This window comes from Pelodiscus sinensis, chromosome 19, assembly GCF_049634645.1.
Source record: "Pelodiscus sinensis isolate JC-2024 chromosome 19, ASM4963464v1, whole genome shotgun sequence".
In the NCBI taxonomy this organism is placed as follows: domain Eukaryota; kingdom Metazoa; phylum Chordata; order Testudines; family Trionychidae; genus Pelodiscus; species Pelodiscus sinensis.
Genome location: NC_134729.1, coordinates 20,548,643 through 20,576,496, shown reverse-complemented (window position 1 = coordinate 20,576,496; position 27,854 = coordinate 20,548,643). Strand labels below are relative to the sequence as shown.

At 52.2% G+C, this 27,854-nt stretch overlaps 2 protein-coding genes across 13 annotated transcripts in view; one reads left to right on the top strand and one right to left on the bottom strand.

The window, feature by feature from the left end:
- Positions 1–5,958: 5,958 nt before the first annotated feature.
- Positions 5,959–27,038, bottom strand: PEX11G (peroxisomal biogenesis factor 11 gamma). 4 transcript variants are annotated; one of them, XM_075902941.1, is made up of 5 exons: positions 26,891–27,038; positions 26,200–26,388; positions 24,652–24,830; positions 20,624–20,674; positions 18,219–19,477 (listed from the first exon to the last, which is right to left on the bottom strand). In XM_075902941.1, exons 1-5 carry the CDS (start codon positions 26,960–26,962, stop codon positions 19,252–19,254), a joined length of 717 nt encoding a protein of 238 aa, XP_075759056.1. In that variant the 5' UTR covers positions 26,963–27,038; the 3' UTR covers positions 18,219–19,251. The 4 variants fall into 4 exon arrangements, with proteins under 4 accessions (XP_075759057.1, XP_075759055.1, XP_006126882.2 ...); XM_075902942.1 differs by lacking the exons at positions 18,219–19,477; positions 20,624–20,674; positions 24,652–24,830 and adding exons at positions 5,959–6,661; positions 7,860–9,666; XM_075902940.1 differs by lacking the exons at positions 18,219–19,477; positions 20,624–20,674; positions 24,652–24,830; positions 26,200–26,388; positions 26,891–27,038 and adding exons at positions 5,959–6,661; positions 7,860–9,666; positions 10,975–11,100.
- SAXO5 (stabilizer of axonemal microtubules 5) overlaps positions 10,424–27,854 on the top strand; it is a 37,966-nt gene continuing 20,535 nt past the window's right edge. For 5 of the 9 annotated variants that reach the window (XM_075902952.1, XM_075902951.1, XM_075902946.1 and 2 more), the window contains exons 1-2: positions 19,477–19,909; positions 25,016–25,117. The gene's annotated coding sequence lies outside the window, so the exon portion shown is untranslated. Of the gene's footprint in view, positions 10,651–19,476; positions 20,803–25,015; positions 25,118–27,854 lie in introns of those variants that run through there. The other 4 variants (XM_075902949.1, XM_075902948.1, XM_075902947.1 and 1 more) reach the window with 2 other exon arrangements.

The window sequence follows — 27,854 nt, the reverse complement described above, 5'->3', positions numbered from 1 at the left end:
GACGCGGTGAGTGCTTTGGGGTCCCGTGGGGAAGGCTCCGCGGCGCAGCCCTCCCAACCACACCGGCAAGCCAGACGCAGGAGGAAGAGCATGTGTGGAGACAACTGGATCCATCGGGGGCTGCAGAGAGGGGCAATACGCTGCTGCTTCACCTCTGTGACCGACAGTCTGGGTTTTCTACCCAGGAGTGGGCCAGTCTGCTTCCCGCAGACAAGCAAAGGAGCTTCCGAGCGATGCCTGAGGGGCTTTCCTCTGGCGCTGTGGGTTGGGATCAGAGCGGGACCCTCTCCACCCCTATGGGGAAGCAGGGTAAGTGCCCATCTGCCAGAGCTTTGGGCAACTTGTCTTGTCCGCTGGCAGCCCTGGGGAGCAAGAGATGCGAGGCCCTGGCTGCGTTCTGTTCTGGGCTGCGTTTCTTAAAGGACTGCGAGTAAAACGACATGCTTGAAACCCCCGTGGGGAGCGGGGGGGTTGCTCTAGGACGAGCCAGGCCTCACTGCGGACAGGAGCAGGCCTCTCCCCTTTCCAAAGGCCGATGTCTCTCATTCTTAGTGTTAATTAAGCCACGTGAACGAACCACAACCCACCCGCAGTGCTGAGGGCAATGGACAGAACCAGAGACCTGCCCTGTATATGACTTCTCAACGTCGCCCACGCCAATAATCCACGGGATTTCACATAGGTGGGTGAGGGAAGGTTCACTCTTAACTGCTCAGTGAGCACCACGGCCGATCGAATATGGAAGCAAAAAGAGGAGAAAGTAAACACAGTAAGGGAAGCTGTTTCCATCCTTGCTCCTGCCTCACTCTGAGGATGCATCCAGACTGGCACGTTTTTCCACAAAAGCAGCTGTGGGTCGGACAATGACCAGAGCCGTGCGTGATCTTCACCAGCCATGGAGAGAGAGAGAGAGCGCCCTGTGGTACTGCTCGGTCCGAACAGGCACCTGGCCTGAGAGCAGCGGGACTGGCCCACTGGGTCCTCCGTGTGCCAGGAGCAGGAGCAGCATGGGTAGAAGTTGTGGGAATGTTTGTCTCAGCATTTGGGTCTCTAACTGAGGCTGCTGCTTGGGTCTCAGCGTATTCCTGACACCGCAACCAGCCGGGCTGGGGCAGCGTGTGGCCTCGCCTTGGCCTGTTCCCTGGGGGCAGGCCCCCCCGATTCTCCAGGGCCAGCTTGGCCTGGGCTCGGCTGGCAGCTCTGACCGGGGCTGCTCAGCTTTTTATCCAATTCAGGATTAAAGATGGAGACTTGGGGTTGGTCTGCGGCCTGGGGGTTCTTAGCCCTTTGAACGCTGCCACGCAAGGCGCTTATGGAGCTGCCACGGCGCCAGTTCCTGCTGCCCGGGGGCCCCACGTGCCGGTTGGCTGGCTGGCTGAACGTCGTGTGGCCGTAGGGCAGGGCCAGCCGTTCATCTGGGATCTGGCACCTGCCCAGGTTGCCGGCTGCATGTGAGGGGGAATGTGCTATGGGCCTGCGATGTCCCAGGGCTGGACAGTGAGGTGGACAGCCGTCCCAGGCCTGGCGGTCTCCGTGTTGTGAGGGTCTCGCTGTTCTGCTGGAGCACACCTGGTACAGGATGTCCCGGTCCTGGAGAGAGAGTCCACTTCTCAGAGAGCTTGGCGAGCACCCCAGGAGGCGTTCACCTGTGGCTGGGAGCAGTTCAGGGTCCTGCTCCCATCCCCTGGGAGGTATGTGGGGGCAGAGCCTTGTGCTTCCTCAGGTGCCTGGAGCCCTCCAGGCAGGTGAAGCAGGAGAATGAGGCTACTGGGCTGAGCAACCAACCTGTGCCGGCTCCAAGGTTCCTGCTGCACCAAGGGCTTTGCTGGCACACACGGGCTGCCGTGCCTTGGGGATGCTCTGACCCCCTCGCCCGCATTCACAGCACCAGGCCTCATTGCTATGGCAACAGGGAGACCCAGCCTCAGCCTGGTCTATGCATCCCCTTGCAGGGGGCCAGGCCGTGGTCTTTGCCCTGACCCTCTCCACACGGGCTGGTAGCCAGGCTGGGGATTACACCAGGTGCGGTGGGTGTCACTGCGTAAAGCTCCCCCGCCCAGCCCATCCATGGAGGGAGGAAGCAGACAGACTCAACAGTCCAGGCAGCTTTGGCGGTGGGGCAGGGCAGGTAACTGGCCTGAAATATTTACTGCAGCTGTTTCCTGTCCAGGGCTTGGCCTGGGCCCAGCTGGCAGCCTTGGCGCACGGCAACCACCTGGCGGCTGCCTGCAGGGACTCCCTTGATCTGAGAAGTGCTCCAGATAAGGCAGGCAGGGGTTTGGCCAAACATCCTGGTTAGGAATCACGCCCAGCTGGAGCGACCAGCCTGCAGCCCGTGAGCATAACACTACTGAAGGGAGAGGCGCTCTGAGCCCAGCTGGACCTCGGTGGTTCCAGGGGCTAGCGCCTTCCTCCTGCACCATGGCTGTGGTTCCTGCACGACTCCCTCTGTGCACACGGAGAGCTGGCGCACCCCCCGCCCAGCCCAACCAGTAACAAACGCTGTCCTGGGTGGGGCCAGCGCCTGCTTCTCCCGCTGCCACCTGCACAGGAGCGCCCAGCTCGAGGGTCACGCCCTGCCGCGGCGGACTCCGGGCTCAGTGGGACAGCAGTGCGGGGCTGCTGGCCTGCCCTGAGCACTGCGTGGGCTGGGCATGTTCACTAGCTGGTTAGCAGGCTGGAAACAGCTCGGGCGGGGGCTGGCTACTCATTAACACGCAAGTACTTGGGCCTGCGGAGAAGATCAGAGAACTTGGCTGGGACACCCACAGCTGCGGTGCTGGCATCTGTCACATGGAGCAGCTGGCTTGAAAGACTTGCTGCTCCTTCCAAACAGGTTTGTGCTGCTGGGTGGTTTAAATGTCCCTGTCTACCAGCCGGGCCCAGAACATCCACACCCAGGATCCTCTCCAGCCCATTCCCCTCCCCACCCAGAGAATGATGCGGAAGCTGCAGCCGCTTCAGAGGCTCCTGGACCCAGCTGCAGAACTGCACAGCGGCTGTCAAAGCTGGTCCAGGTTGTGCGGGGCTTTGTGTGCGCAATCCGGCCTGGCCCTTAACACTGCGCCAGTCTCCAGACTGGGTTGGGGGGGGGGGGGGTGCGCATGTGGGAACTTGTGTCCAGGAAATCACATGGCAGCCAATGCCAAAGGCTTTCTGGTTTGAGCAGCATCAAATCACCCGGGTGGGCAATAAAATGGTGGTGGGTCGCCGCGGTGGGCCACTGTGGTACTATTTTTAAACCCCCTCCCCCCCCCCCCCCCCCCACAGGTCCGGGCAATCGCAGCTCCCATTGGCCAGGAAGGGCAACCCATGGCCAATAGGAACTGTGACTCCCCATCCTGTGGTGATGGAAGTAAATACGGCGGCGTTGGGGCCTGCTAAGGGCTAGCCCTGGTAGACCAGATTCGGCCTGCGGGCCCTGACCTAGGCAGCGGATCAGTTCCGCAGGGGTTTCTGCACAAGTGAGCAAACAGCCCCAGAAGTGGACCTGCAGCTGCAGGAGTGTCGCCCTCTCCCTCTCAAGGGTGCTGAAAGGGCCATAGTGCATTTCCGAGTTCCTAAGCGGCTCTACGGGCTGGTCCCCTGTAGGAGCTGGAGGCTCCAGCCAGGAAAGGTCGGTGCTGCATGGGCCACTTGGTGAAGCATGCGGCAAAGGTTTCCTCGAGGGCCCCTCCATAGGGACAGAGCTGGGGGGGGGGGAGGGGGAGAGACAGTGTCAGTGCAGAACAACAAGAAGGCCAGAGACAAGCCAGCAGTTGCTTTGCCTTTATCATGCAGCCGTCAGGGCCCTTTGCTGAGCAAACAGATCCAGCCAGGCAGCCCAGTGCCAGGGCAGGCAGCAGCCGGAGACTCAATGGTGCTGCAGCAGCAAACCCCTTTTGTCCTTGCTGCGGACGTGGAAGGGGATCTGAGCGCCAAAGCGCCGTTGCCTGGCAGCGAGAACACAACAGGGGCTACACAAACGGCTGCACACGAAACCTTGAGTGTCTGGGTTTATTGGAGTCAAGTTGGACTTTGCCTGCCCCTTGAAAGCAGCCGCTGGTTTAAAAGGGAAGAGAGACTTCCTGCGTCAGGAACAGCTGAGATTAGATAAGGGGAGGGAGGGGACACTGGGCTGCTGGACCCAGTTCTGCGGCCTCCTGACTTTGTAAACTGAGGCCTCAGTTTCCTGCTCTGTGAAATGCCACGGGTTCGCGCCTGCCTGCACTGCTCACGCATAGAGCTGGGAGGTGCAGAACTGCCAGCCCGGGGCGTCATCTTACTGCATTTCCAGCAGGCTCCTCGCTCCCCCATGCCTGCCCCCTACTAGGGATGTGAAAGGTTAACCAGTAAGCATCAGTCTTAATGAGTGATGCTGACCACTTCTAGTTAACCGGTGGGGGCTGGAGCAGTTTCCCACCTGCTGGGGGGTGGGGGGCGCTTCTCTGGATGTCCCAGCAATAGACAGTGGCACAGGGCACAAGGCTGCAGAAACTGCATCAGGTCCCCCCGCCTTTCCTCCTGTTTCTCAGCCCATAATGTTGCTTTGTAGCTTGTCAGCCTGAAAACAAATGATGGTTCAACCCCAGGCTGCCCTTTCCCCCCTTGCAGGCAGACACTCCAGCCCACAGCCCGTTTGCTTCCTGCGAACCAGTGCGGGTGTTTCTACACTTCGGCATGTTGAGCCCAAAATGAATAACCGGGCAGGCTGCTGCTCCAGACTCAACTCCCTGGCGGCGGCAGGGCCCCGTGGCAGACGCAGCAAGAGGCCACGAGCAACGTTTCAGCCACATGGGGCTGTTCTTAGAGGCCTCTGGGCACACACGCTCAGCACCGTGGCTTCTCTCGCAGGTGCAACCCTGAGTCCTGCAGGGAGCCTGGTCTTAACAGGAGCGGTCAGCACTTCCCTCTGCCAAAGCTTGGCCTGTGGGAAAGGGCAGCTCTGGGCAGGGGGGCCTCACCCCCTCCCTATGTCTGTGCTCTGACACTGAGCCAGGCCCTGTCCCAGCCTGCAGCATGCTAGGGGTGGGGCTTTGTCAGTTACATCACAGCTGGCTGGCATCCCCGGCAGGGTGTTGGGCTCGAGCACTCCCACAGCTACCTGCAAAGGTAGATTAGACCTGGCTCAGAGCTACGCCATAGCCGTTGGTCAGCTGGGGCCGCCTTTTGCTCCCCCATCCATCGCAGACCGAGTGGTCCCGCAATGGCCTTAGATCATATGAAGACCATTTAAGGCAGTGATACAAACACCCCTTTTAAAAGGCACAAACAGTGATTTAGCAGCCGTCTTTCCACAGCTCCTCGCTACTTTTATTTCCTTCCACGGCCCAGGCGCCTGCTCTGCAATAGAGAAACCTTAGTTTTTAGCAGGTTTCCTCCCCTCCCCTTTGCCTGGGCACTGGGAAAAGCACCATGGTAGGCACCTGAGTGAGAGGCAGGCCGCGCTGGGTCAGACCAAAGGTCCATCTAGCCCAGTAGCCTGTCTGCCGACAGTGGCCAGCACCAGGTGCCCCAGAGGGGGTGGACCAAAGACAATGATCAAGTGATTTGTCTTGTGCCATCCTTCTCCAGCCTCTCTCAAACAGAGGCCAGGGACACCATTTCTATCCCCTGGCTAATAGCCTTTTATGGACCTAACCTCCATGAAATTATCTAACTTCTCTTTAAACTCTGTTATAGTCCTAGCCTTCACAGCCTCCTCTGGCAAGGAGTTCCACGGGTTGGCCAATAACATCTCTTGCATGTAAGACGGAGGGAGCTTCACCCTTTGCCAGGCCTCTACCAGAGAAGGGAGGTGGTGTGTGACCTGTCCTTGCTAGGCCATGCTGGGGGCACCTGTCCCTTCAGCACAAGGTTTGGAACATGCAGCTATTCCACAAACACCTTTCTGTGGCGGAGCACAGCCTGTGGGGCTGGCTTGTGAGAGACACACCCTAATCAGGTGTGCAGCTGATTGTGCAATCACCCAGGAGGCAGTGGGTTTTATTAAGGTTTATTGAAGCAGCACCAGGCTGCTGTGTAAAGAAAAAAAAAAAACACTGTAGCAAACCAGCTCGCTGGCCCTTCACACCCCGTAAGACATTTTGTGCATTTGTCACTGGAGCAGCATCAGAACCCGGTGGCCAGCTGCTGCCAGTTAGAAACAGCTCCGCCCCTTCCAGCGGACAACAGGTCCATCAGAAATACTGGCTTGCTCACCCCGAGCTGTGAAACAACCACCTGCTGCTCACAGTGCTGCAGATGCTGGTGACAGCGACTGTTACTGACAGCACGAGGCAGCTGTAGGGAACACAAAGGGTTCCTCCCTTCTTGGACCAGTGCCTGAGCTGAAAAAAGTGACAATGTCTGCAAAGGAAACGGAACCCGTCCCTTGGAAAACCTGCCCTGCCACCTTCTCAAAAGAGCCGGCCAGCTAGCTATGCTGGAGCTTTGCCCCTTAAGCTCTCTTCAGAATCAATCCGAAGCCCTCCAAAAGCGTTGCGACTGTGCAACCCGGTGTCCGATACCCAAGGGGACCGTCCTGCCCTACACGCCTCCTGCGGATGGGAGGGCTGAGTTGCGAGTCCTCACAACGCCGACGTAAGGGGTGGTGCTCGCCTGCCCGGGTCCTCCGCGTGGACGCGTGGCGAAGTGAGAAGCGGGCACGGTGGCACCTGACACCTACAGCTCCTGGCGAAACCTGTAACGCAAAAGGGGCGGTGGTGAGAACGCTCGTCTCAAACCAGGACCAGCTGCGGCAAGGCCAGTATTTAACTTGTGCCAGGGCCGTGCCATAGCCCTTTGGGGCTTGCTGCATTAGTTATGAGCAGGGCTCGGCGACTGCGGCGAAAACCACTCGCCAGCCCCGCACTGCGCACGCGTGAACCACCGGTGAACGGGGCAACCGGCTGAAATCTATTTGCCATGGGCAAGTAGATAAGCAGCCCTGGTTATGAGCGGGAGGGGAAGGGGAAACACACACACACACACCCACCCACCCACCCACCCCCTTTCATTACCGATTTAGCACTGGGCAGGGTGGGTCCACACAAGCCTGCCTGCATCCACAAGGTATGTCCTCTCTGGTTTAGGGTTCTATGGGAAATACTTGGCTGTATCCAACAAACTCAGACGCAAGGACACAGCATCATGGGTAAAAGAAGTAGGATAAAAGGCCGAAAGATCTGTCCCACTTTGGCACTAACTCCACAGCGAGTGCCCAGAAAGGGTTAATTCCTCTTACCCTTAAAATGAATAGCTCGGGCAGGAGGAGGTAAGTGGCATGAATGGGGCCAGAGGATAATTAGAAGGAAGAGCCTCTGTGTTTATATGTAGACAGGGTTTGTCTTACAAATGCAATTACAAGCAGTCCGGGGTCTAACTTCCAGCTGTAATCTTGTTTTGGCACCAGCTCTCCCGTCCCCCCAGGGATGGCTATTTGAGTGCCACTGGCAGACTGACCCAGGCACCGCGAGGAGGAGTCTGTGCTAAAACAGTCTCATTTATGGCAACAAGCTCTATCTTTGGCCCCTGCGGTTAGCTGCAGCCAGCCTGGGAGTTGTTGCACAAGAATGTGCCGATCAGCTTGCCAGGGTGTCCCCTACTGGGGCCAACCAACGCCATCTGCAATCCCTGGAGGCTTAGTCTGGAGGAGTGCGGAGACATGGGATGGGCCACTCTCTTGCTCCAGTTACAGCCCTCCTCTCCGCTGCCCTCCAGCCTCCTTCCCTCATAGGGGCCTTCCACGCCACCTACAGACACGGGGGTTTGCCAGCGAGGCAGAAAACATCCGAGTTCCCCTCTCCCGGTGAGCAGCCCTCGCTAGAGAAGCCAGGCCAGCATCTCCAGCCTGAAACGTCGACCCGTCTGCTCCTGCGCCCTGCCCGAGGAGGACTTACCTTTCCAGTCCCGGGGCGTGGCTCAGGCAGACAGGTATTTCCAAGTGCTGACAAAGGCGGTGGGGATGAGGGAGTAGGGCACGGTCGTGACGCTGCTCCAGGTGTCGGAGGAGGGGTCGTAGCAGTCCAAAGTCTTGCAGCGCTGAGTCCCGCAGTAGCCCCCCACCACGTACAGCCGGTTTCCCGAGGTGACCGCCTGACAGCTGATGCGTTTAGCAGTCACGTCCCCGAATTTGGACCACTGGTAGGTGTCGCTGTGGAAGCGGTATGCAGAGCTGGCCGAGAACTCCGTGTCGCCCCCGATCACGATCACGTGGCTGCCCACCACTGCCGCAGCCGTGTAGCGCCAGGGCTGGGGGCAGCTGGCAGGCACCGTCCAGCGGTTCTGGCCAGGGTCAAAGCATTGCACTTTGGGCAGCTTCTCCTGGCTCACGCTGGTGCCCCCAAAGACAAACAGCTTCATTTTGGCCCCCACCACGGCAGCGTTGCTGACGCCCTCCCGGAGAGGGGCCACCAGGGACCACTTGTCCATCTGGGGGTCGTAGTGTTCGACCTGCTTCAGCGAGACGGAGGGCGAAGCCGGGAAGGAGCCATTTACCGCCGTGTGGCCGCCAACTACGTAGAGACAATGGCCCAGCTCGGCAGAGCCGTGGCCAAAGCGGGCCACCAGCATGGGCGCGGCCTTCGCCCACTCATCGTGGAGAGTGTCGTAAACCCAGACATCTTTGGAGGCGCCGTTCTCGGAGCTCTTGCCCCCGGTGACGTACACTTTGCAGCCGAGCGCACAGGCGCTGCACTCCTTGCGAGGGCTGGGGATGTCGGTGCGCGGGATGATCTCGCTCGTCTGCCGGTCGACCATGTAGATTTTGTCACACACGAACGTCTGGCCCCCAAGCAGCAGCAGGGCCTGGCTGACCTTCCGAGGCTGGGCACAGAAACCCGACACCGGCCCGTCGTTCTGAAGGATCTTCATCTTGCAGCGCAGCGCGTCGGCCACGATCTCCCCTCCCAGCTTGTGGCTGGTCACTAGCTCTTCGGTGGCCACCTGGTTCCGCAGATAAGACTCTGGCAGGAGGGCCAGGCGGACCGAGCGCAACAGCTCGGGCAGGTCATCATGCCGCTGGGGCAAGTCGTACCGGATCCAGCCGATGACGGCTTCGTACACCAGGCTCTCGTCCTCCACCTCCAGCTCCTCGCTCTCCACCAGCTCCAGCAGCTTGTCTTTGGGCAACCGGAGGAAGTCCTCTGTCTGGTAGAGCGCCGCAAAGTTGGCCAGCGCCATCCTCCAGGACAGCTCCAGCAGCCTCTCGCAGCAGTGGGCGTAGGACAGCAGCAGCATGTTGAGGCAGTTGGCTGGGTGCAGGTTTTTCTCCAGGAAGTCAGCTGAAGCGTCACGGATATCCTGGAACTGCAGCATGTCCCCGGCCTCCAACAGGGACTCGGCGTTCTCCTCGTTGATCAGCACCCGGGCTGAGTAGATGTAGTCGAGCAGCAGCTCCAGCACCTCTGGGTGCAGGGAATCGTGGAAGTTGACCTCCGCATCCCTGCTCTCCTTCAGCCCCCCGTTGAACATGGCATCGAAGTACCGGCTGCAGGAGGCCAGCACGGCCCGATGGCAGGGGAAGGCCTGGTTCCCCGCCCGCAGCACCACGTCGGTGAAGAGACGCCGCTTGCGCAGCAGGTTGAGCTGGGTCAGGAGGCTGTCGGCGTGGCCCGGCTTGTGGAAGAGGTGGATGTTCATGGAGCCGGAGCTGGAGCGGGACTTGCGGTTCTCGTGGCGGCTGACGGACATGGCAGCGGGGCTAGTCTGAAAGGGAAAGAGCCGTGAGGCTGGGCTTCACGAACAGAACCCCCTCTGGTTTTCTCTCCTGCCTTCCCCTAGCAGCACGCCAGTGGGCTTATGGGCCACCACCTCAGCACCCCATCTCCCCAGGTCCGCTCCGGGAAAGCCCACAGCTGGAGGAAGCTTTTGCGGCAGCACGGTGCCTGGGGCAAAGCTAGAAGGCTGGGGGAAGGGGGTTTAGTAAGGTGGTCCAAGAAGAAATGGAATTAACACAGAGGGGAAATTGTGCAGTTTGGCTGCAATGACATTTGTCTTGCAGTGGCAAACTACTCCCAGGCTGGGGTCAGCATTCATTGTACCCGGGGCTGGCCCTGGAAGAAGGAAAGTTCTAGCTGCATCTTGTGCAGCTGGAAAAGGGCCCTGTGAGGTAAACTAGACACACTTCCGCAAAGCCTCTGCTTCCCGCCCCCTGCCCGCGGCAGCAGGCACCCTCCCCTTCCTGCATCTTTCTTTCCACCCTTCCCCAGAAGAACAGGACAAGCCCCCCACAAGTACCCCCAGGCCGCTCAGGAGCCATGGGGGGGAGGGGCTGTACTGATGTTAATGATTACGTTTTTAATGGGCAGAGGCTGTTCTGCTTCAATGGCAGAGTGATGGGAACCAGGCCCCTGGATCCTGCCTAAACAAAGGAGGAATTAATCAAAGCCGCCACTCCCCATTAGCCCCCCCCCCCCCCAGCTGCTTTTCAGCTGTGTCATCTAGGACGCTTCCGGGGCAGAACAGCCGGGCAATGAGCGCGCAGCCGGGCGAGGGAAGGGCTGCAGGCACGCAGGGCTTGGGAGCCAGGAAGCGGCCGGCCCGCCAGCCCCGGGGAGCCCTCCTAGCAAATGCATTTTGCACGGAAGTGCCCCAACGCTACTCGTAGCTAAGACGGGCGGGGCTGGGCGGGACTCCGGGATCCCCAGCCCCGGTCCCGCAGCGAGCAAGCTGAGACCGGACGAAACTCAGGTCAGGCGCCCGCGTTCGCGCTGGTCAAGAGGGTGCGTCGGGTCCCGCTGCCTCAAGCCCTGTGGCCAGCGTGGGGCAGGCAGGGCGGGGGCCCCTGGATGGAGAGCCCCGCCCTGCCCGAGCGGGGCAAGCTCCCAGCTGAGCCGGGAGGGTCCGGGGAGCTCTGGGGCCCCCAGCAGCCCGGAGGTTGGGGTCAGCGCTGCCCGGCCACCGGAGCCATGGGGGGAGGGGGGAGGGTCGCTGCTGCTGCTGCTCCCCCCCCTGCTGCTGCTGCTGCTCCTCCCCCCAACCTGCCCCCCCCCCCATTCCGGCCCGCGTGCTTACCGCCGCCCCGGGACGCGCTCGCTCTCTGCCAGCTGCCGCCGCCGCCTCGTGTCCTTTCCCCAGCCGCTTGCCCCGCCCCCTCATTAAGATGCAGGGCCAGGAGCCAATCGGCGCCCGACTACCGGCTTCGCCACGCCCTGCCCAGCTGGAGGGGCCCAGCTGACTGGGTGGCCGCAGAGTCCGGGCGGCCGCTCCCCGCGCGGTGACTCCGGCGCTGCCAGGTGGGGCGGGTGCCAGGCAGGCCTGGGAGAAGCTGCCTCAAAGCCGGGAGGCCGGTTCGTCAACCAGGCTCATTGCCCAGGCTTGGGTAAGGCCTCGGCGCTGTGAGGCCCTGGGTGTGGCCGGGGTGACTTGCTAAAAGCCAGCCTAGCCCAGGCATGGGGGTTGCATCCTAGCCATGTCACCCGCAGCCAGCCTGCACCCTCCCTGCAGAGGTCTGCCCATGTGCTCTGCCCAGGCCTCACAGCTGAGAGGAAGGGCAGGAGCAAAGGCTGTTCCTGCAGTCTCTTAAGCCTCTACCATTTCCATTGGGTGCCCCCCGCTTTGCTCTTGAAGCAGGAACGGCCTGTCTCCCCAGCAGCAAACTTTTAAGTAAACATGTAGCCAAAAGCTTGGAGCCCTTTCAAGCCACACACTAACAGTCTTGGCTCAGCGACAGCTACAGTGCATGAAAAAAAAAACCCCAAACCCGCAGGAACAGGCCTCACCGCCCTGATCTACAGCCAGAGGCGTGTGCTCTACCACTAAATGTTCCAGTGAGAGCTGCAGCGTTGGCTCTGAGACCCAGGTCTTGAGTGCTGGAGGTCTACCCCAAGCCAAAACGTCTATACGGCTGTCTTACTGCTGGAGTGAGAGTTTGTGTCTGTAGCTCCAAGTGCTGCGACATCTGCTGTCAGGCCTTTGCCTTGCAGCTGTACCCTAAACACAGACTAGTGGGTTTTTCACCCTCAGAGTCTGCCAACAGGCCTGACCAAGGCACTTCTACTGAAGTGTACCAGCCACTGTCATGGGCACATATTGTACGGATGTGAAACTGCACTCCCTCTAGACTATTTTGCAGTGCAACACTACCTTACAGGTAAAGGAAATAATATGGCTCACCATCTGGAAACTGGGGATACACAATACATTCACCTCATCTTGGGGAAGTGCTTTGAGAGCCACACCCTGGCAAGCACTGTGTCACTACAGCTCTAACAGAGCCACAAACGGACTCATGAACCCCAGCCTTGAAGACAGTACCTGAAAGCTGCATGGCCTCTGACCCCCTTCCACTTGCGGTTTCAGAGCAGGAAGTTGTTACCTTGCTGTGCGGAGTGTTTATTGACAGGGCTTTCCTCCGTGAGCAGAGATGCTGCTTTGATGTTCACTAGGCCGCACTGATAAAGGTCCATAAACACAGGAGTCATGGTGCTGAGCCATCATGCTCAGCAATGCAATGTATGGATCAGAGCGGCTGACCCAGCCCTTCCAGCTAATAGCTCGCAGACACTGCAAACATGCCCAGCTTTCCTGTAATGCAGTAGAACACAGGCTAATTGGGCACAAAGTCCCCATGGCTGTTGCAGAAAGGGAAAGCGGATACTGTTTCTCAGGCTCTTTCTATGATGGAGAGAGACATTGGCCAGTCAGTTCAAATAACTCACGGGAGCATACTTAGAGAACGTTAGCTGGAGCAAGCACCAGCTGCCTGCAATTTCATTTGCTGGTGAAGCAGATGGCATTGGGGCCAAAACTAATTCAGAGAGTAGACTTTACAATTTCAGGACGGCTCCGTATCAGGACTCCAGACACCCAAACCAAACTAGTTTCAAGCATGTCTAATCTGCTCTCCCCTCAGCTCAGTGCTATAGTGATAGAGATGTAGCTGTGTTAGTCTGCTCTTGCTAAAACTAAAGGAAAAAACTATGTAGCACTTTAAAGACTAACAAGACGGTTTAATAGGTGATGAGCTTTCGTGGGCCAGACCCACTTCCTCGGATCATATTCTGGAAGAGAATTGGTATGATCATATATACCAAAGGAATACATTTTTTTCATTGTATTCCTCTGGTATATATGGTCATACCAATTCTCTTGCAGAATATGAGCTGAGGAAGTGGGTCTGGCCCACAAAAGCTCATCACCTATTAAACCATCTTGTTAGTCTTTAGAGTGCTACACAGTTTTTCCTTTTGTCTCAGTGCTATAGTGAGACATTGAAGAATAGTGATAGAAATGTATCCGTGTTAGTCTGGTGTAGCTGAAACAAAAAACAGGACTGTGTAGCACTTTAAAGACTAACAAGATGGTTTATTAGGTGATGAGCTTTCGTGGGCCAGACCCACTTCCTCAGATCAAATAGTGGAAGAAAATTGTCGCAACCCTATATACCAAAGGATACAATTAAAAAAATGAACACATATGAAAAGGACAAATCAAATTTCAGAACAGAAGGGCTATGGGGGGGGGAGGTAAAAGTCTGTGAGCTAATGATATTAGAGGTGATAACTGGGGAAGCTATCTTTGTAATGGGTAAGATAATTAAAGTCTTTGTTCAAACTTAGGCGTAAAGTGTCGAATTTAAGCATGAATGACAGTTCAGAGGAGTCTCTTTCCAGTGTAGTCTTAAAAGGTCTTTGAAGCAGGATGCAGGTAATCAAGTCGTTGAGACAATGTCCTTTCTGGTTGAAATGGCAAGAAACTTTTTCTTTGTGATCCTATCTAATACCTGTTTTGTAGGCATTGATCCTTTGGCGAAGTGTCTGAGACGTTTGTCCAATGTACATAGCAGACGGACACTTTCGGCACATGATAGCATAAATTATATTTCTGGATGAGCAAGAATATGTGTTCTTGATCTTATAACTCACTTGGTTAGGTCCAAAAATGGTATCAGCAAAGTGAATATGTGGACAAAGCTGGCAACGGGGTTTGTTGCAAGGGAAGGTACCAGGGTTGGTGGTAGTGTTGTATGTTCTGTGGTTGTTGGTAAGAATCATCTTGAGGTTAGGTGGGTCTGTCTCCCAGAGACGAAAAAAAGCAGCAGCCATTTTTATGCTAATGAAGCAGGGGAGATTTAAATCCCCGCTTCATTAGCAATTGCGATACGTCTAATTTGCATCCCTTTTCCGAAAAAGGGATGCAATCTAGATGTAGCCTTGGAGTTTAGTATCCTGTTCCAGTATAGGCTGTAGTTTATTGATAATGTGTTGGACAGGTTTAAGTTGGGGGCTGTGGTGTTCTATTGTTGGTTTTCTTGGGTCTGTCTTGAAGTAGATGGTTTCTAGGTATTCGTCTGGCTCTTTCAATTTGCTTTTTTATTTCTCCGGGTGAGTAGTTGAGGTTTATAAATGCTTGGTAGAGATCCTGAAGTTTCTGGTCTCTGTCAGTGGGATTAGAGCAGATGCGGTTGTATCGAAGGGCTTGGCTATAGACGATGGATCGTATGGTGTGTGCTGGATGGGAGCTGGAAGCATGTAGGTAACTATATGAGTTAGTGGGTTTTCTGTAGAGAGTGGTGTCTAATTTTCCATTGCTGATTTGTACTGTGGTGTCCAGGAAATGGATCTCTCATGTGGAATGATCCAGGCTGAGATTGATGGTGGGGTGTAGGTTGTTAAAATCTCTGTGGAATGTCTCCAGTGTTTCTTGGTCATGCGTCCAGATCATAAAGATGTCATCGATGTAGCGTAAGTAGAGAAGGAGTAAAAGGGGACGGGAGTTGAGGAAACGTTCTAGGTCAGCCATAAAGATATTAGCATACTGTGGGGCCATGTGTGTCATTGTGTTGCTGCCCCCTGCTGGACACAGCAATCATGTCCACAAGAAAGCAGCAGGAAAATATTCTCATGAATGGTATAAATTGGCCAATCTTATCGTAACAGAGTAAGCGCTGATGTGATTGTCCAGCACCTGCAGCCAAGTATAGAGGGTGCCACCTTCCCCTCCCTCATCTCAAGGCAACAATGCTGGCCCACAGCAGGGTTACTAAGGTTACCCATCCAGCTGGAGTGCACTGGAAGGTCTGACACCAGCGATGCAGGCAGGGGAAGGAAAAAAAGCCTCGTCCAGGCAAAGCTCTTGTGTTTCCTTTGCTGATGCGCTGCAGTTTGGCATCTTGACCGGAGGCTTTGTTTCATGTCAGTCAGGGACAGCAAGTGTTGAGCCAAGTCCAGAAATGTGCTTCCTTCCTGCCTGTCATCACACGGCAGCAGGCTGAGCCTGATAAGCAATCATGCCGAAAATGTAACCCTGGAGGCGAACTTCTTTGGAAGGCTGGTATATGATAGTGGCATCTGTGTGTTACTAGTCTGCACTCCTGGATATCACACTGTCAAATTTCACCCAGTTTCCCTGTGCTGAGCCCAGTAACATGTTTCGCTAACTCATAGTTTTCAAAACACCAAATGGTCTGGTAGCACTTTATAGACTAACAAAACATGTAGATGATATCATGAGCTTTTGTGGGCACAGCCCACTTCTTCAGATGACCGGAGACCATCTGATGGATGTGCAGACCCAAAATAAATAGGGGAGAAGGGAGAGGGGGGAAGGAAAAAAAAAGGAGGCCGGAAACAAGGAGCAGCGGGCATGAAAATATCAAAGGGAAAAACAAGTAGGCAGAACTGGTAACCTATAAGCACGTAAAGAGTGGATAGTTAAACGAAGCAGATAAGGATCATAGGATAGCAATTAGATAGGAAGGGTACTAACGCAAGACTCTACACAGACAAAGAGCTGTTGGCACCTTCATTGAATGTTAGGTTGATAATGTCCCAGCCATTCTTTATCTCGATTGAGGAGGTTATCAGTGTGAGAATTGAATTTGTGAATGAACTGTAATTCCAATGCCTCTCTGTGTATATGGCTTTAGAACTGGTTTGTGACAAGTCAGCTATCTGGGCATAACGTTCAGAAAGGCAACCAGTGTTGCTCTGAAGACAGCTAGTCATGTAGAACCCACCACTTCCCTTGATAGCCTGTTCCAATGGTTAATCATTCCTTATTTCTAATTTTAAATTTGAATTTGTCTGGCTTCAGCTTTCAAGCATTGGTTCTTGTTCTGCCTTGCTTCGCTAAAGAGTCTTTAGTGCAGTGCTGGGCAGCCTAGGCTAGTAAGATAGGGTAGTTTTGCTAACTGCACTTGTGTACCTAGAATTTGCAGGGGGTGCCAACTGAACTGTAGCAGTGCTTTGATTAGGTGCAGAGAGAGCACACAGCTCTCAGTCAATACTGTGTGCAATCAGCGGGCCCCTCACTTCACATGCCTTTGCTTTATGTGTGTGTCACTTTAATAATACTGGTTGGAAAAAAACTACATGGACAGAAACCAGCGGAATCTGCAAAAGCGACGAGGAGTCCTGTGGCACCTTATAGACTAACAGATTTATTGGAGCATAAGCTTTCACGGGCAAAGACCACACATCTGATGAAGTGGGTCTTCGCCCACAAAAGCTTATGCCCCAATAAATGTTAGTCTCTAAGGCCGTGGTCCCCAACACGGTGCCCGCGGGCCCGCCAGGTGCTCAGGGCTGGCCTGGCCCCGGGCGCTGGGCGGGGGGAGCGCCGGCCCCGGGCGCGCGGCGCTGGACGGGGGGAGCGCCCCCGGGCATGCGGCTATGGGGGGGGGGCCGCACCCGGGGCGCAAGTGTCCCCGCCCCCTGGCGGGGGAACGGCCACGCCCCCTGGCGCCCGACAACCTTGAAAGGTTGGGGACCACTGCTCTAAGGTGCCACAGAACTCCTCGTCGCTTCTGCAGATTCAGACTAACACAGCTACCCCTCTGATACTTGACAGTGGAATCTGGTAATCCTGCACGTGGGCAATGGTAAATAAATTGTCTCGTGGCTTACACATAGAACCTCGATGGGCCACATGTGGCTCAGGGGCCATAGGTTGCCCACCACTGCTTTCATGTCTGGTATTTTCTCCTAGGCTACATCTACACTGGCATGATTTTCCAGAAATCCTTTTAACGGAAAAGTTTTCCATTAAAAGCATTTTCAGAAAGGCGCATCTAGATTGGCAGGACACTTTTCCGCAAAAGCACTTTTTGCGGAAAAGCGTCCGTGGCCAATCTAGACGTGCTTTTCCGCAAAAAAGCCCCGATCGCCTTTTTCGCGATCGGGGCTTTTTTGCGGAAAACAAATCTCTGCTGTCTACACTGGCCCTTTTGTGCAAAAGTTTTTCGGAAAAAGACTTTTGCCCGAACGGGAGCAGCACAGAATTTCCGCAAAAGCACTGACAATCTTACATGAGATCGTCAGTGCTTTTGCGGAAAGTCAAGCAGCCAGTGTAGACATCCGGCAAGTTTTTCCGGAAAAGCAGTTGCTTTTCCGGAAAAAGTGGCCAATCTAGACACAGCCCATGTGAAGTAGACTGTAATCAAGTCACCTCTCGGGCTTCTTTTCAATAACGTATTGAATTCTTTCTTTCTCTCTACAGCATTTGTTCCAGCACCCATTTCGATGCTGTGGCTCTTTTCTGCACCCTTGCCAGGTTTTAAAATATTGATGCTAGAAGTGGACTAGTATTGGTCTTATCAGAGCTGTACATGGAGATAAAAAATCTTGGGTACACACTACTCCCTTGTTTACCCATCCAAGGACCACATTAGACCATTTTGACACAGCTTTGACCTGGGAGCTCAGATTCAGTTGCTTGCCTAAAATGACCCCCGAATCTCTTTCAGAGCCATTGCTTTCCAGACTTCAGTCCAGTCTGCAAGTATGGCCAGCATTCCTTTTTTTGAGATGTGTATGCATTTTGTGTGACTGGGCCCAGTTTATCATTCCATGTGAGTGCCCCATTCTCAGAATTTTTTATCACTACGCTACCCTTTGTGTCGTCTGCACTGATTTTATATTTACTTCCAGCTGACACACAAAACTGTTGAATTGCTTTGGGTGAGCTCCAATGGAAATTCCCCCATGGATAAGGATTTCCCATTAATTATGCTGAGATCTATCAGCCAGTTTTTAAATACATTTAATGTGCACTTTATTGATATTCTGTTAATGTACTACATAGGAGGGTAAGCACCCCGCAGAACTAGCAGGTGTGCAGCACACCCCGAAAGATCTCTCTCTCAGCATAGAGGTGATGGAAGGTTAGATAAGGGATAGGCTGCACCTGTCCTTAGGCAGGTTTAGCTAACACAGTACAGCTCCACCCAAGGTATTTTGGAGCAGCTTGAAACCAGCAAAAGCGAGATTAGAAATGTTTTTCTCTAGCTCTGAACAATAACGATCACGTCCTCAGGCTACTGGTCAAAGTGCTTACTTCCTTTATTATTGGCTCTGCCAGGGAAATAATTATAAAACGAATCTCTGGTGCAAGCTCTGATCTTCGCATTCATTCAATTGAGCCATTAAAAGGCTATTAAAATGTATTTGATCATGTTTTTAAAAGAAAGTCATCAGGTTGAGACAGACCTTGACAGAAGAGCAAAACTCCGTCCTCCAGCTGATGCTCCATGTGCCACCATCTGAAGGTAAAATGGACTTGACCAAATACACACAAAAGTCTCCATTTCTACCATGGCTCCATAAAGAGCCGTCTAGAGACTGTCACAAAAACAGACCCTTTAAACACCTGCTTCTATTTTGTAGCTAGCAACTCTGATCTGGGGGGACTAGGACCAGGGGTTTTTTTTGTTTTTTTTTTAACAGGAGAGAAACTTCCATAGACAGAGGACAAGCAAACAAAACCCAATTCAGAGCAGGTGCCCCTTACTGTGGCGGCACTGGAAAAGGCAATTTGGAAACTGATAGGTATCTGGCATGCTCCTTTACAGCTTCCTGGCATCTCACAGGAATGCGTAATCAGATCAGAGAAAGAGGGTGAGCTGGATCTAAGGCTTGTAGATTCTCTCTTTTGAGCTTCACAAGCAATAACTATGTCCAGTTCCCCACCCCATAGTGAGTTTCCAGACTTGTCTCATGTTCAAGACAACAGGGATGTGGCTGTGGGGACAAAATGAGACGCCACTTGCTGTCCCTAATTCAATTTTTCCCATCTTTTGGAAAACCTCAAAGCCATTTGCTCTGAATGGTAATCACCATTTCATCTGCCCTCATAGCAATCACAGCTGCAATTTCTCCTTACACAGAGGATACAGTTAAAAATGTTTGCTCTGATGAGGAAGTCATAAAAACATTAATCTTAACTGATTACATTAAGAGCCCCTCTAATCACATTCTAATTACAGGTTGGACTGAGCCACACTGATCCATAACTGGAAGCATTCAGACTCTACCCACAAAATACTTAGCCTTCTGAAGTTGAAACCATGGGTCACACAGCCCCAGAACCTGCCCCTACGGATGTTTGGTAGACACCAATCAGAGACGATATAGTCCCCATGAGACCCACTAGCCATGGAGGAAACTGTCCAGCCCAAAGAAATCCTGGAGGCAACCAGTGGACAGCATTGGAGAGATCTGCCACGCTGCTGAGGATGCTCAAGACTTCACATTTCACTTGGGCATCCATTTCCTTTTGACTTTGCTCCGAGGACTCACTGTGGAGAGAAAGAGGCAGAAACTTATCCATCCTCCAGTCTGCCACTAGGGTCACATACCTGAAATACCCATGGAATGTGCAATGACTTTCAGAGAGAAAAAAGTATTGAAACAAATGATTCAATCATGGACAGGAGGATGTGGTTACATCTGTAAGTCTATCATTGGCCATGCCTTGCACCATCAGCCTGACAGATTCAAAATTATTGCAACAAATCCTGGAAGTTTTTTGCTGAAGAACAGTTCAAACGGCCTGTTCTTTTCTCTGAGAATTCAATGTCTGTTTGCTTGGAGCAGTTATTCTCCAGTCCTGTAACACTGAATCAGAGTGACGTGTATTACCTCTACCTCACCTCACCTCTGCAATGTGAGCATCTGCTCTTTCATCACAAGGACATCTACTTTGGCCCTATATCTTACTAACCTCAAAGGTATAGCATTACTTAAGAGTATCAGATATGTCATAAGGAGATTGATTCTAGCTCATTTGGGATCCACGGCAATAGCTGTGTCTGTTCTCCTGATTCACATTTACATTTGGGAAGCCCATGAGACTAGAGATCAGCAGGATTTAGGAAATACTAAAGTGTACTGGGCATAAATATAGTCACAGAGACTGAGAAGCAACTTCTCAGGAAATGTTATCTGATCAGTTATCAATAACCAAGTTTCTGTGTATAGGCTTCCACTTTTGAGATTGATAAGTAATAAATTAGGGATGTAAAAGGTTAATCAGTTAACCAGTAAGTCTCACCTGTAACGGGTGAGGCTTCCTGGTTCTGGTTAACCAGTAAGGGCTGGAATACCTTCCTGCCCGCCTTGGGCTGGGGGCTGCTCCAGCCCCACATGGCCCACCAGAGCAGCACCCTCTGTGGTGGGCACAGCCAACCCACCCTCCTCCCCAGGTTACAAGCTGGCTCCCGGAAGCCAGCTGCAGAGCCCACAACAAAGCAGCTCTGGTCCCATGCCCAGGGAAGCTTTGCTTGGGCAGCCCCAAGCACGCGTAACCGCTAAGATTTTTATGGTTACATGGCTACATTTTCAAATGCATTTTTACATCCCTGTAATAAATAATGTCACTCCCAGAGGAACTACTTCAGACGCAGTATGTGTTAAAACAATATTACATAGGACAGAAATCATACCCAGTACGCTTTCTCAGCTTTCTTCTTAGCTGAAACAGAATTCTGAGAGACCTGAAAACAAAACAGATGACGATAAGAGTCCAACCTGTCTGTGACCAAGAAAGACTCTGACACCCTCTCTCCTGAATGCCCATCTTTTTCTAAGAACCACCAAATGCTAGCACTGGACTTTGCCATGGGTAAGAGCATCCTTGTTATAACAGGTTTTATTGCCTACAGGGATGGAAAAACACAGTTCCACAACCATGAAAAGCTACAAGGTTTCATCCTAAACTAGATTGGAAGTGGTATGGTGCTCTCCTTCTCTAGAGCTTGTAGTAGTTCAGGACAGCGATACAGTAAATTCAGGATTCACTGGTGTGACATCCTATGATGATAAACATTTGGCTGCGTGCATTTTTGTATGCTCCCTCAGGATAGCATGCCAGCTCTGCGCAGATAGCTAGCATAATAGACTTCATGAGAGCCCCCAAAGACCACAGATTCATATAAGATACGAAGACACCCGAGTCAGGTTTATTGTTGAATGAAGTATATTAATAGGTGTTGGTAACCAGATGGCCTGCGAACCCGTACGTTGTTGTACATGGAACAACAGACCCGGCTCAGTCGATAGTATGGATTTAATTATCGCCCCAAGGCTGGCCAAATAATTAATTCGAGGTACCCTAAATTTATGGACAGAGATGAACAATCTATGATACACATCGTACGTATCATCCTGTGCACTAATGACACATTTGGTAACGTCCCCTGTACTTTCCTCCAAAGCATTCTCTGCCCATTGTTATGCTTACACTCTTGTCGTTTCCAACTATTTTATCATGTATTCGGCTGGGTGTCCCTGTACTGTCCTGGTGGCATGTATTTACATAGTTCACATGCTTCTATCCCTGCTAGCAGTTCTAGTGCTGGGAGACACTGACTTGCAGGCAAACATTTGCTTTTGACACGGCCTGTCTCTTACTCAGAGTATAACTCTTACTTACTTTGATTCAAGCACCAGGCCCGTGATTCAGGCTCTTTCTTTCTCCTACAGAGCTCAAATTCTTTCTTGCCAGTGTGATCAAGACCGAACTCTGAACTGTAGCTTGATACAAATTTCTCTACATTTATCCAAACTTTAGTCTTCTAAATAATGTAACACATATGGCGAGGGACAGTAAAAAAAAACCTCTCTCATGCAGTGAAAACAATTGCCTGGTCCCTACAGAGCCCCAACCCTAACCCTACAGAGGAGAGATTTTGAGGTGGCTTCTATATGAAGAAAGGTGTTGGAGTAATGTTCAAGCTAATCACTCCATCTTTATAAAAAATACCTTTTTAAAATTATACAGATTAATGTAGCTCCATCTTAGATGAGGGTTTGATGGGTAAGTATTAGGGATTCAGACCCTGACTATAACAACAGAAGTCTTTCCTTCTCCATGGGGGAAGGAGAATAATGGGGAAAGTTTGATTTCACTAGATACAAGACGATTATTACAGCCATACTATGTCAGATCAATGGGTCATCTTGCCCAGTATCCTAGAATTAGCCAGTGGCTGGTGTCAGATGCTCCAGAAGGAGTGAACAGAACAAGGCAAGTTATGGAGTGATCCATTCGCTGTCACCCACTTCCTGCTTCTAATAGAGGTACTGGAACACTCAGAGCATGGGCCTGCATTCCCTAGCTATATTGGCTAATAACCACTGATGGACCATACTCCATGATGTTATCTAATTTTTTTAGATTGTTATATTCTTGGCCTTCACATCATTTGCTGGCAACAGGTTGGCTCTGCATTACAAAGGGTTGCCAACTCCCCAGGACTGTCCTGGAATCTCCAGGAATTAATAATCTTTCATTAAACTATGTCATGTAATGAAACCTCCACAAATAAGTCCAACCAAAATTGGCAAACCTAGTATTGTATGAAGAAGTACTTCTTGCTGTTTGTTTTAAACTATCAACTTATTAATTTTACTGAGGGTGACTAGCATATGTGTTATGTGTGGGCTAAATAACATTTCCTTGTGTACTTTTCCTACACCATTCACAATGTGATAGACCTCTATCATATCCCACCCTCTGTTGTAGGGATAGAAGTGACTAGTTGTCTAGTTCCTCAACTAGTTGCTTCCCCCCTGCCTTGCTGCCGAGCAAGAGTCGGTGCTGGGGGGAGCTGGCTTAAAAGCCAGTTCCCCCCAGCCCCATCTCCACAAAAGGGAGTAGCAGGGACCGGGTGCGAGTTGGGAATCAGCTGATTCCTGACTCTCACACAGTCCCAGATGCTGTGACTCTTCTTTTAAAATGTATTAAGAGTTAGGCACTGAATACATTTAAAAATCAGAAGTGCAGTGGTGGGGACCCAGCGAGAGCTGGGCCAGCTGATTCCCAATTCACGCCAGTTCCCTCCTGCTGCCCTTTAGCTCTTTAAAAGTATTAAGAGCCTTTGGCAGAGCCACAGCAGGGTTAGCTGCCAGGACCAGGAGCAAACCCCACTGCTGGTCCCCTGCTTGTCCACTAATTGATTAGTTGATTATATTTAGCATCCCTATTTTGTTGTCTCTTCCAAGCTGAACAGTCCCAGTCTTTTTAATCTTTCCTCATAGGGAAGCTGTTTCATACCCTTAATAATTTCTGATGCCCATCCCTGTACTTTTTCTAATTGTAATATGTATTTTTTGGAAATGGGGCGACCAGATCTGCATATAGTATTCAGGATGCAGGTGTACCATGGATTTATTAAGCGGAATTATAGTTTCCATCTTATTATCTACCCCTTTCCTAATGGCTCCTAAACATTCTGCAATCTTCTTTGACTGCTGTTACACATTAAAACAGATGTTTTTAAAGAACTATCCATGACACCAAGAACACTTTCTTAAGTGGTGACAGCAGAAAGTTAACTCATTCTTAAACACAGAGGATTCACTTAAAGCAGGATGAAAAAAGGAAAATGGGGCAAAACTAGCTTGAGAAAATTTTAGAGTAAGAATTCAATTTGTTTTATAACTGAATCGTTTTCACAAGCTAAACATCTGGCTAACAGAAGGGCAGGCTCTAACTTCAGGATTTCCTTATTTTCCCAGTTGGCCTCATTTGTTCATGTTGGAAACTGAACTGTTTTCCACATTTGCTGCTTCATTAGATGGGAGAAACAGTATAACTATGAAACAGCTCACTTAAAGGAGACTACAAACTGGATGTGGCTGGAAGGATGTGCGCCCTTTAGGTGTCAGAGAAAAAAGAAAGCCATTTGAAAGGGTTTTATTATAAGAAGAGGAGGCAGGGCAATTCTACTTATTTTTTTTTACTTCAGAAACAGCAGAAGTGTCAGCTCAGCCTTGATTAAAACAAAAAACAAACCAAAAAAACCCCACAAACACAGACAAGAACTGAATTTCTAGTATAAAACAGAAGATGAAGAAAACTTAAAATCTTTGAGGACTTCACTCATTATAAGGCAGCCCCCAAAGAAGTGTCTCAGTCCCATTTATTTCCCGCCCCCCCAATTTTGCAGGTCATCTTTTAAGGCACAGCTTTAGCTCAACCTGGCAAATTTCTGTTTCCCTTTTCCCCTACTACAGGAGGAATATGTGGAGGTATGGAAGATATTTATTTGTTCATCCTGTGGGGTGGGGCTGTATTGGGACTAGAAAAGACTTGTGATTATTTAGCAATACTGTAATAGGATATTGGTAAGTCATTAGAGGTGATTATCAGCTAGCACCATTTTTAGCACTGTATTTTAGGATCACTCAGCACCCTCTTAGTTTCTAGATGCCTGTTACAAATCCATACATCTACAGTCCTTTACGAAGATGGATGCCAAGGTTTCTGATTCTCAGGAGGAGCTAGAACTCCAGAACAGTAACAACGGAGTTAGCAGATAATCGAAAACCAGTGTGCTATCATTGCCCAGCTCCCAGGAGCAGCCAGAAGCCTCTAAGAAAGGCCCCAGTAAGCCTTTCTGCCAGGCTCCAGAAGCAGAGAGAGTATTCCCCTTATGCCCTTTTAAGAGCTGCATCTAGTGAACATTACCGTATGATGCCCAGGACTAGGGAGAGCCCCCAGAAAGCTGTGCTTAATGTCCACCACTTGTGTGAGCTTGTGCGAATAATATCAGCATCAGCAGCCCATGCTACATGCTCACAAGGGTAGTAGAGCTGATCAGCCAGGTTATTGAGGACAGAGAGCCAGCGGACAATGGCATCTTTTTCCTGTAGCACAGAGACAGACAAGAACTTAACACTGGTTGCTTTCTTGCATAAACATCACAGGTTAGACTGGACACTACAGTGTGGCTAATCCAGCTTCCTTGCAGCTCTGAGATGCTTAGCCTTTTCCTAAGGACAGAGAATGAAAACAAAGCACATCACTAACATATCCTGTATTTTATTCCCAGCTTGTGGCAGTGATCTTGCATACGGTTTCTGATGCATACATATCCAGTAAGGACGCTCAGTTGAACTCAGCATGGGACATCTCTGTAGGAGCTTCCACAAAGGTCAGCAAGTTTTTTGCTCTCACCCCAATTTTTATTGTTGTTTTTTTAAAATATGTTTTAAGCTGATGGGAAACTTAGGGAATGAGAGCCCTGGAGGCTGCCATTGTTATCATGTATATTCTGGAGGGCACTGTAGAGACAGAACAAAAACGTGCTTGCCCCAAGGAGCTTACATTCTAAGATTCTGATAAGCATCGTTAGCTAGAGACAGCTGACAAGGAAAAAATGAGACATTGGTCAATATGAGAGAGAGAGGTGTCAGAACATAAGAATGGCCATTCTGGGTCAGACCAAAGGACTGTCTAACCCAGTATTCTGCCTTCTGACAGTGGTCAATGTCAGGTGCCTCAGAAGGAATGAACAGAACAGGTAATCAAGTGATCCTTCTTCTGTCTCTCATTTCCAGCTTCTGGCAAACAGAGGCTTGGGATACCATCCCTGCACATCCAGGCTAATAGCCATTGATGGACCTATCCTCCATGAATTTATTTAGCTCTTTTTTGAACCCTCTTAGCCTTCACAACATCTTCTAGCAAGGAGTTCCACAGGTTGGCTATGTGTTGCATGAAAAAAGTACCTCCTTTTGTTTGTTTTAAACCTGCTACCTATTAATTTAATTTGGTTACACCTAAGGTGGTTTTTTTTTATGAGGAGTAAATAGCACATCCTTATCTACTTTCGCTACTCTAGGCATGATTTTGTAGACCTCAATCATATCCTCCCTTAGTCATCTATTTTCCAAACTGAAGAGTCCCAGTCTTATTCATCTCTCCAGTGAACTAATTGCTGGCAAGTGTTTTGTAAGCAGCATGCCAGAGAAGAGAGAGGCTTGGAAAGAAATTGTTGATGGCCTATGCTCCCATAGGAGCTAAGGGCAAAGAAGATGCTAGAGAAGAGTTTTAAGGAGAGCGCTGAAGATGGCTAATGAGATAGCTCTATGTTTACAAAGTGATCCTTACAAGTGAGGGGCAGGTCTGCCTGTTTTAGTACCAGGGGAGAAGGTGGACAGGCCTGCTCCTCCTGTGGTGGTGTGTGGTTCAGGCACCCATACCTGAGGGCTGGGGCAGAAGCGGGCTGGTTACCTTGGCACCCAGCCCATACTGGCAGCTATAGGCGAGCATGGCAAGGTCATCAAAGAGGCGCAGCACCGTCCGGCAGTGACTCAGCTGGGTCGACACAGCCAAGAGCCTCCTGCCCATCTCTGACTCCGTGGGGCCTTTCCGGGCCAGGACCCCCCCAGCCAGCTGGCAGCCATAGCACAGGGTGCGGATCTGAGGGGCAGAGGTAGAGAAAGCAGCCAAGACATGGAGCAGTGGCAGCGACTTGCAACAGTATCTCCCACATGCCACCCCCTGTAAACTCATCTGGCCCTGGGGGGGCTGAGACAGCACCCCCCCCCATAAACCCCTCCCCCATGGGGGCCGAGACAATGTCCCCCATGAACCCCTCCCCCATGAGCCCCATCCCCATGGGGGCCTAGATAATATCCCCCCCACGAATCCCACCCCCACGGGGGCCGAGACAGTGTCCCCCCCCACGAACCCCACCCCCACGGGAGCCGAGACAGTGTGTCCCCCCCCCACGAACCCCACCCCCACGGGGGCCGAGACAGTGTCCCCCCCCACGAACCCCACCCCCACGGGGGCCGAGACAGTGTCCCCCCCCCACGAACCCCACCCCCAGGGGGGGAGCCACGACAGCGCCTCCCTCCCCTGTTATCCCCGCTGCCGCCACGGACTCCTCCCCAGCCCCGCGCCGTGCCGTGCCACGCACCACTCGGTCGCGGCCCCGATACGACTCCAGCACCGAGACCACGCTGCTGAGCAGGACCTCAGCCGCCACCATGGCAACACTTCCGGGTTCCTGCTCGCAGCCACGGGGGGGGGGGGACCCACGTAGCGGCGCGATGACGTTACGGAGACCCTACATCCCAGCATGCAACACGCGAGCCGCTTGCGTGCGTCCTCGGGCTGGCGCGGGGGCTGCTGGGGGAAGTTGCTGTCGCCATGGGGACCAGCTGTTCCTCTGTCTCTAGCTAGGCCGCAGCTGCCCGACCCCGAGCGGCTCAGAGCCCTGCCGCCAGCAGGGGGTGGGCGGGGCCATGTAGCGCTCCTGCCCCCCCCAACAGACGCCTGGCCCTGAGGCGGGTCCACGTGAGACCTGCTGGGGCGCATGCCACGTGCCTGGGATCAGCTTCCAGGGGATGCTGAACCCCCCCCCCCCCCCCATTGCTTGCCCTGCTCCCTGGGGCAGCTATGGAGGGTGAACCTCTGCAGCCCTGTGTGAGGCTTATAGGAAGCACATGGGATCTTTTTCAAGGGGAAATGCAATTCCCACATTTATTGAAAATACAATGTGAAAAACAGCACGTGCACATACCAGCCCTCCTCCCCCCCCCGCAGTCTCATCTGAAGAAGTGGGTTTTACCCAGGGAAGCTCATGCTACAATATATTTTTGTTCGTCTCTACACAGCACCCTAAACTCAAAATAAGATCTGCCCATTTGCACTAGGCCAGGCATGTCCAAAGTCCAGCCCGTGCCCGTGTTGCGGTTTAATACGGCCCCACAGGTAATTTGGCAATATCTATCTTTTATGGCCCCCAACGAATCCATATGTATTGAGATGAATACATTGTAAAATCTCAGTTAATGTCAGTTGGTCTAAATCAGTTATAAATATATTTGACACAACATGTATACTTGGTGTTATGTTCCTGTTCATATTTTTTTAACTTA

Bases quoted from the DNA above. Each gene is read 5' to 3' on its own strand.
- PEX11G (XM_075902942.1), bottom strand. From the start codon at position 26,962: ATGGTGGCGGCTGAGGTCCTGCTCAGCAGCGTGGTCTCGGTGCTGGAG. The intron at 26,389-26,890 runs GTGCGTGGCACG...TCTGCCCCTCAG, and splicing joins ATCGGGGCCGCGACCGAGTG to ATCCGCACCCTGTGCTATGG. The intron at 9,667-26,199 runs GTAACCAGCCCG...TTTCCCTTTCAG, and splicing joins AGTATGGGCTGGGTGCCAAG to ACTAGCCCCGCTGCCATGTC.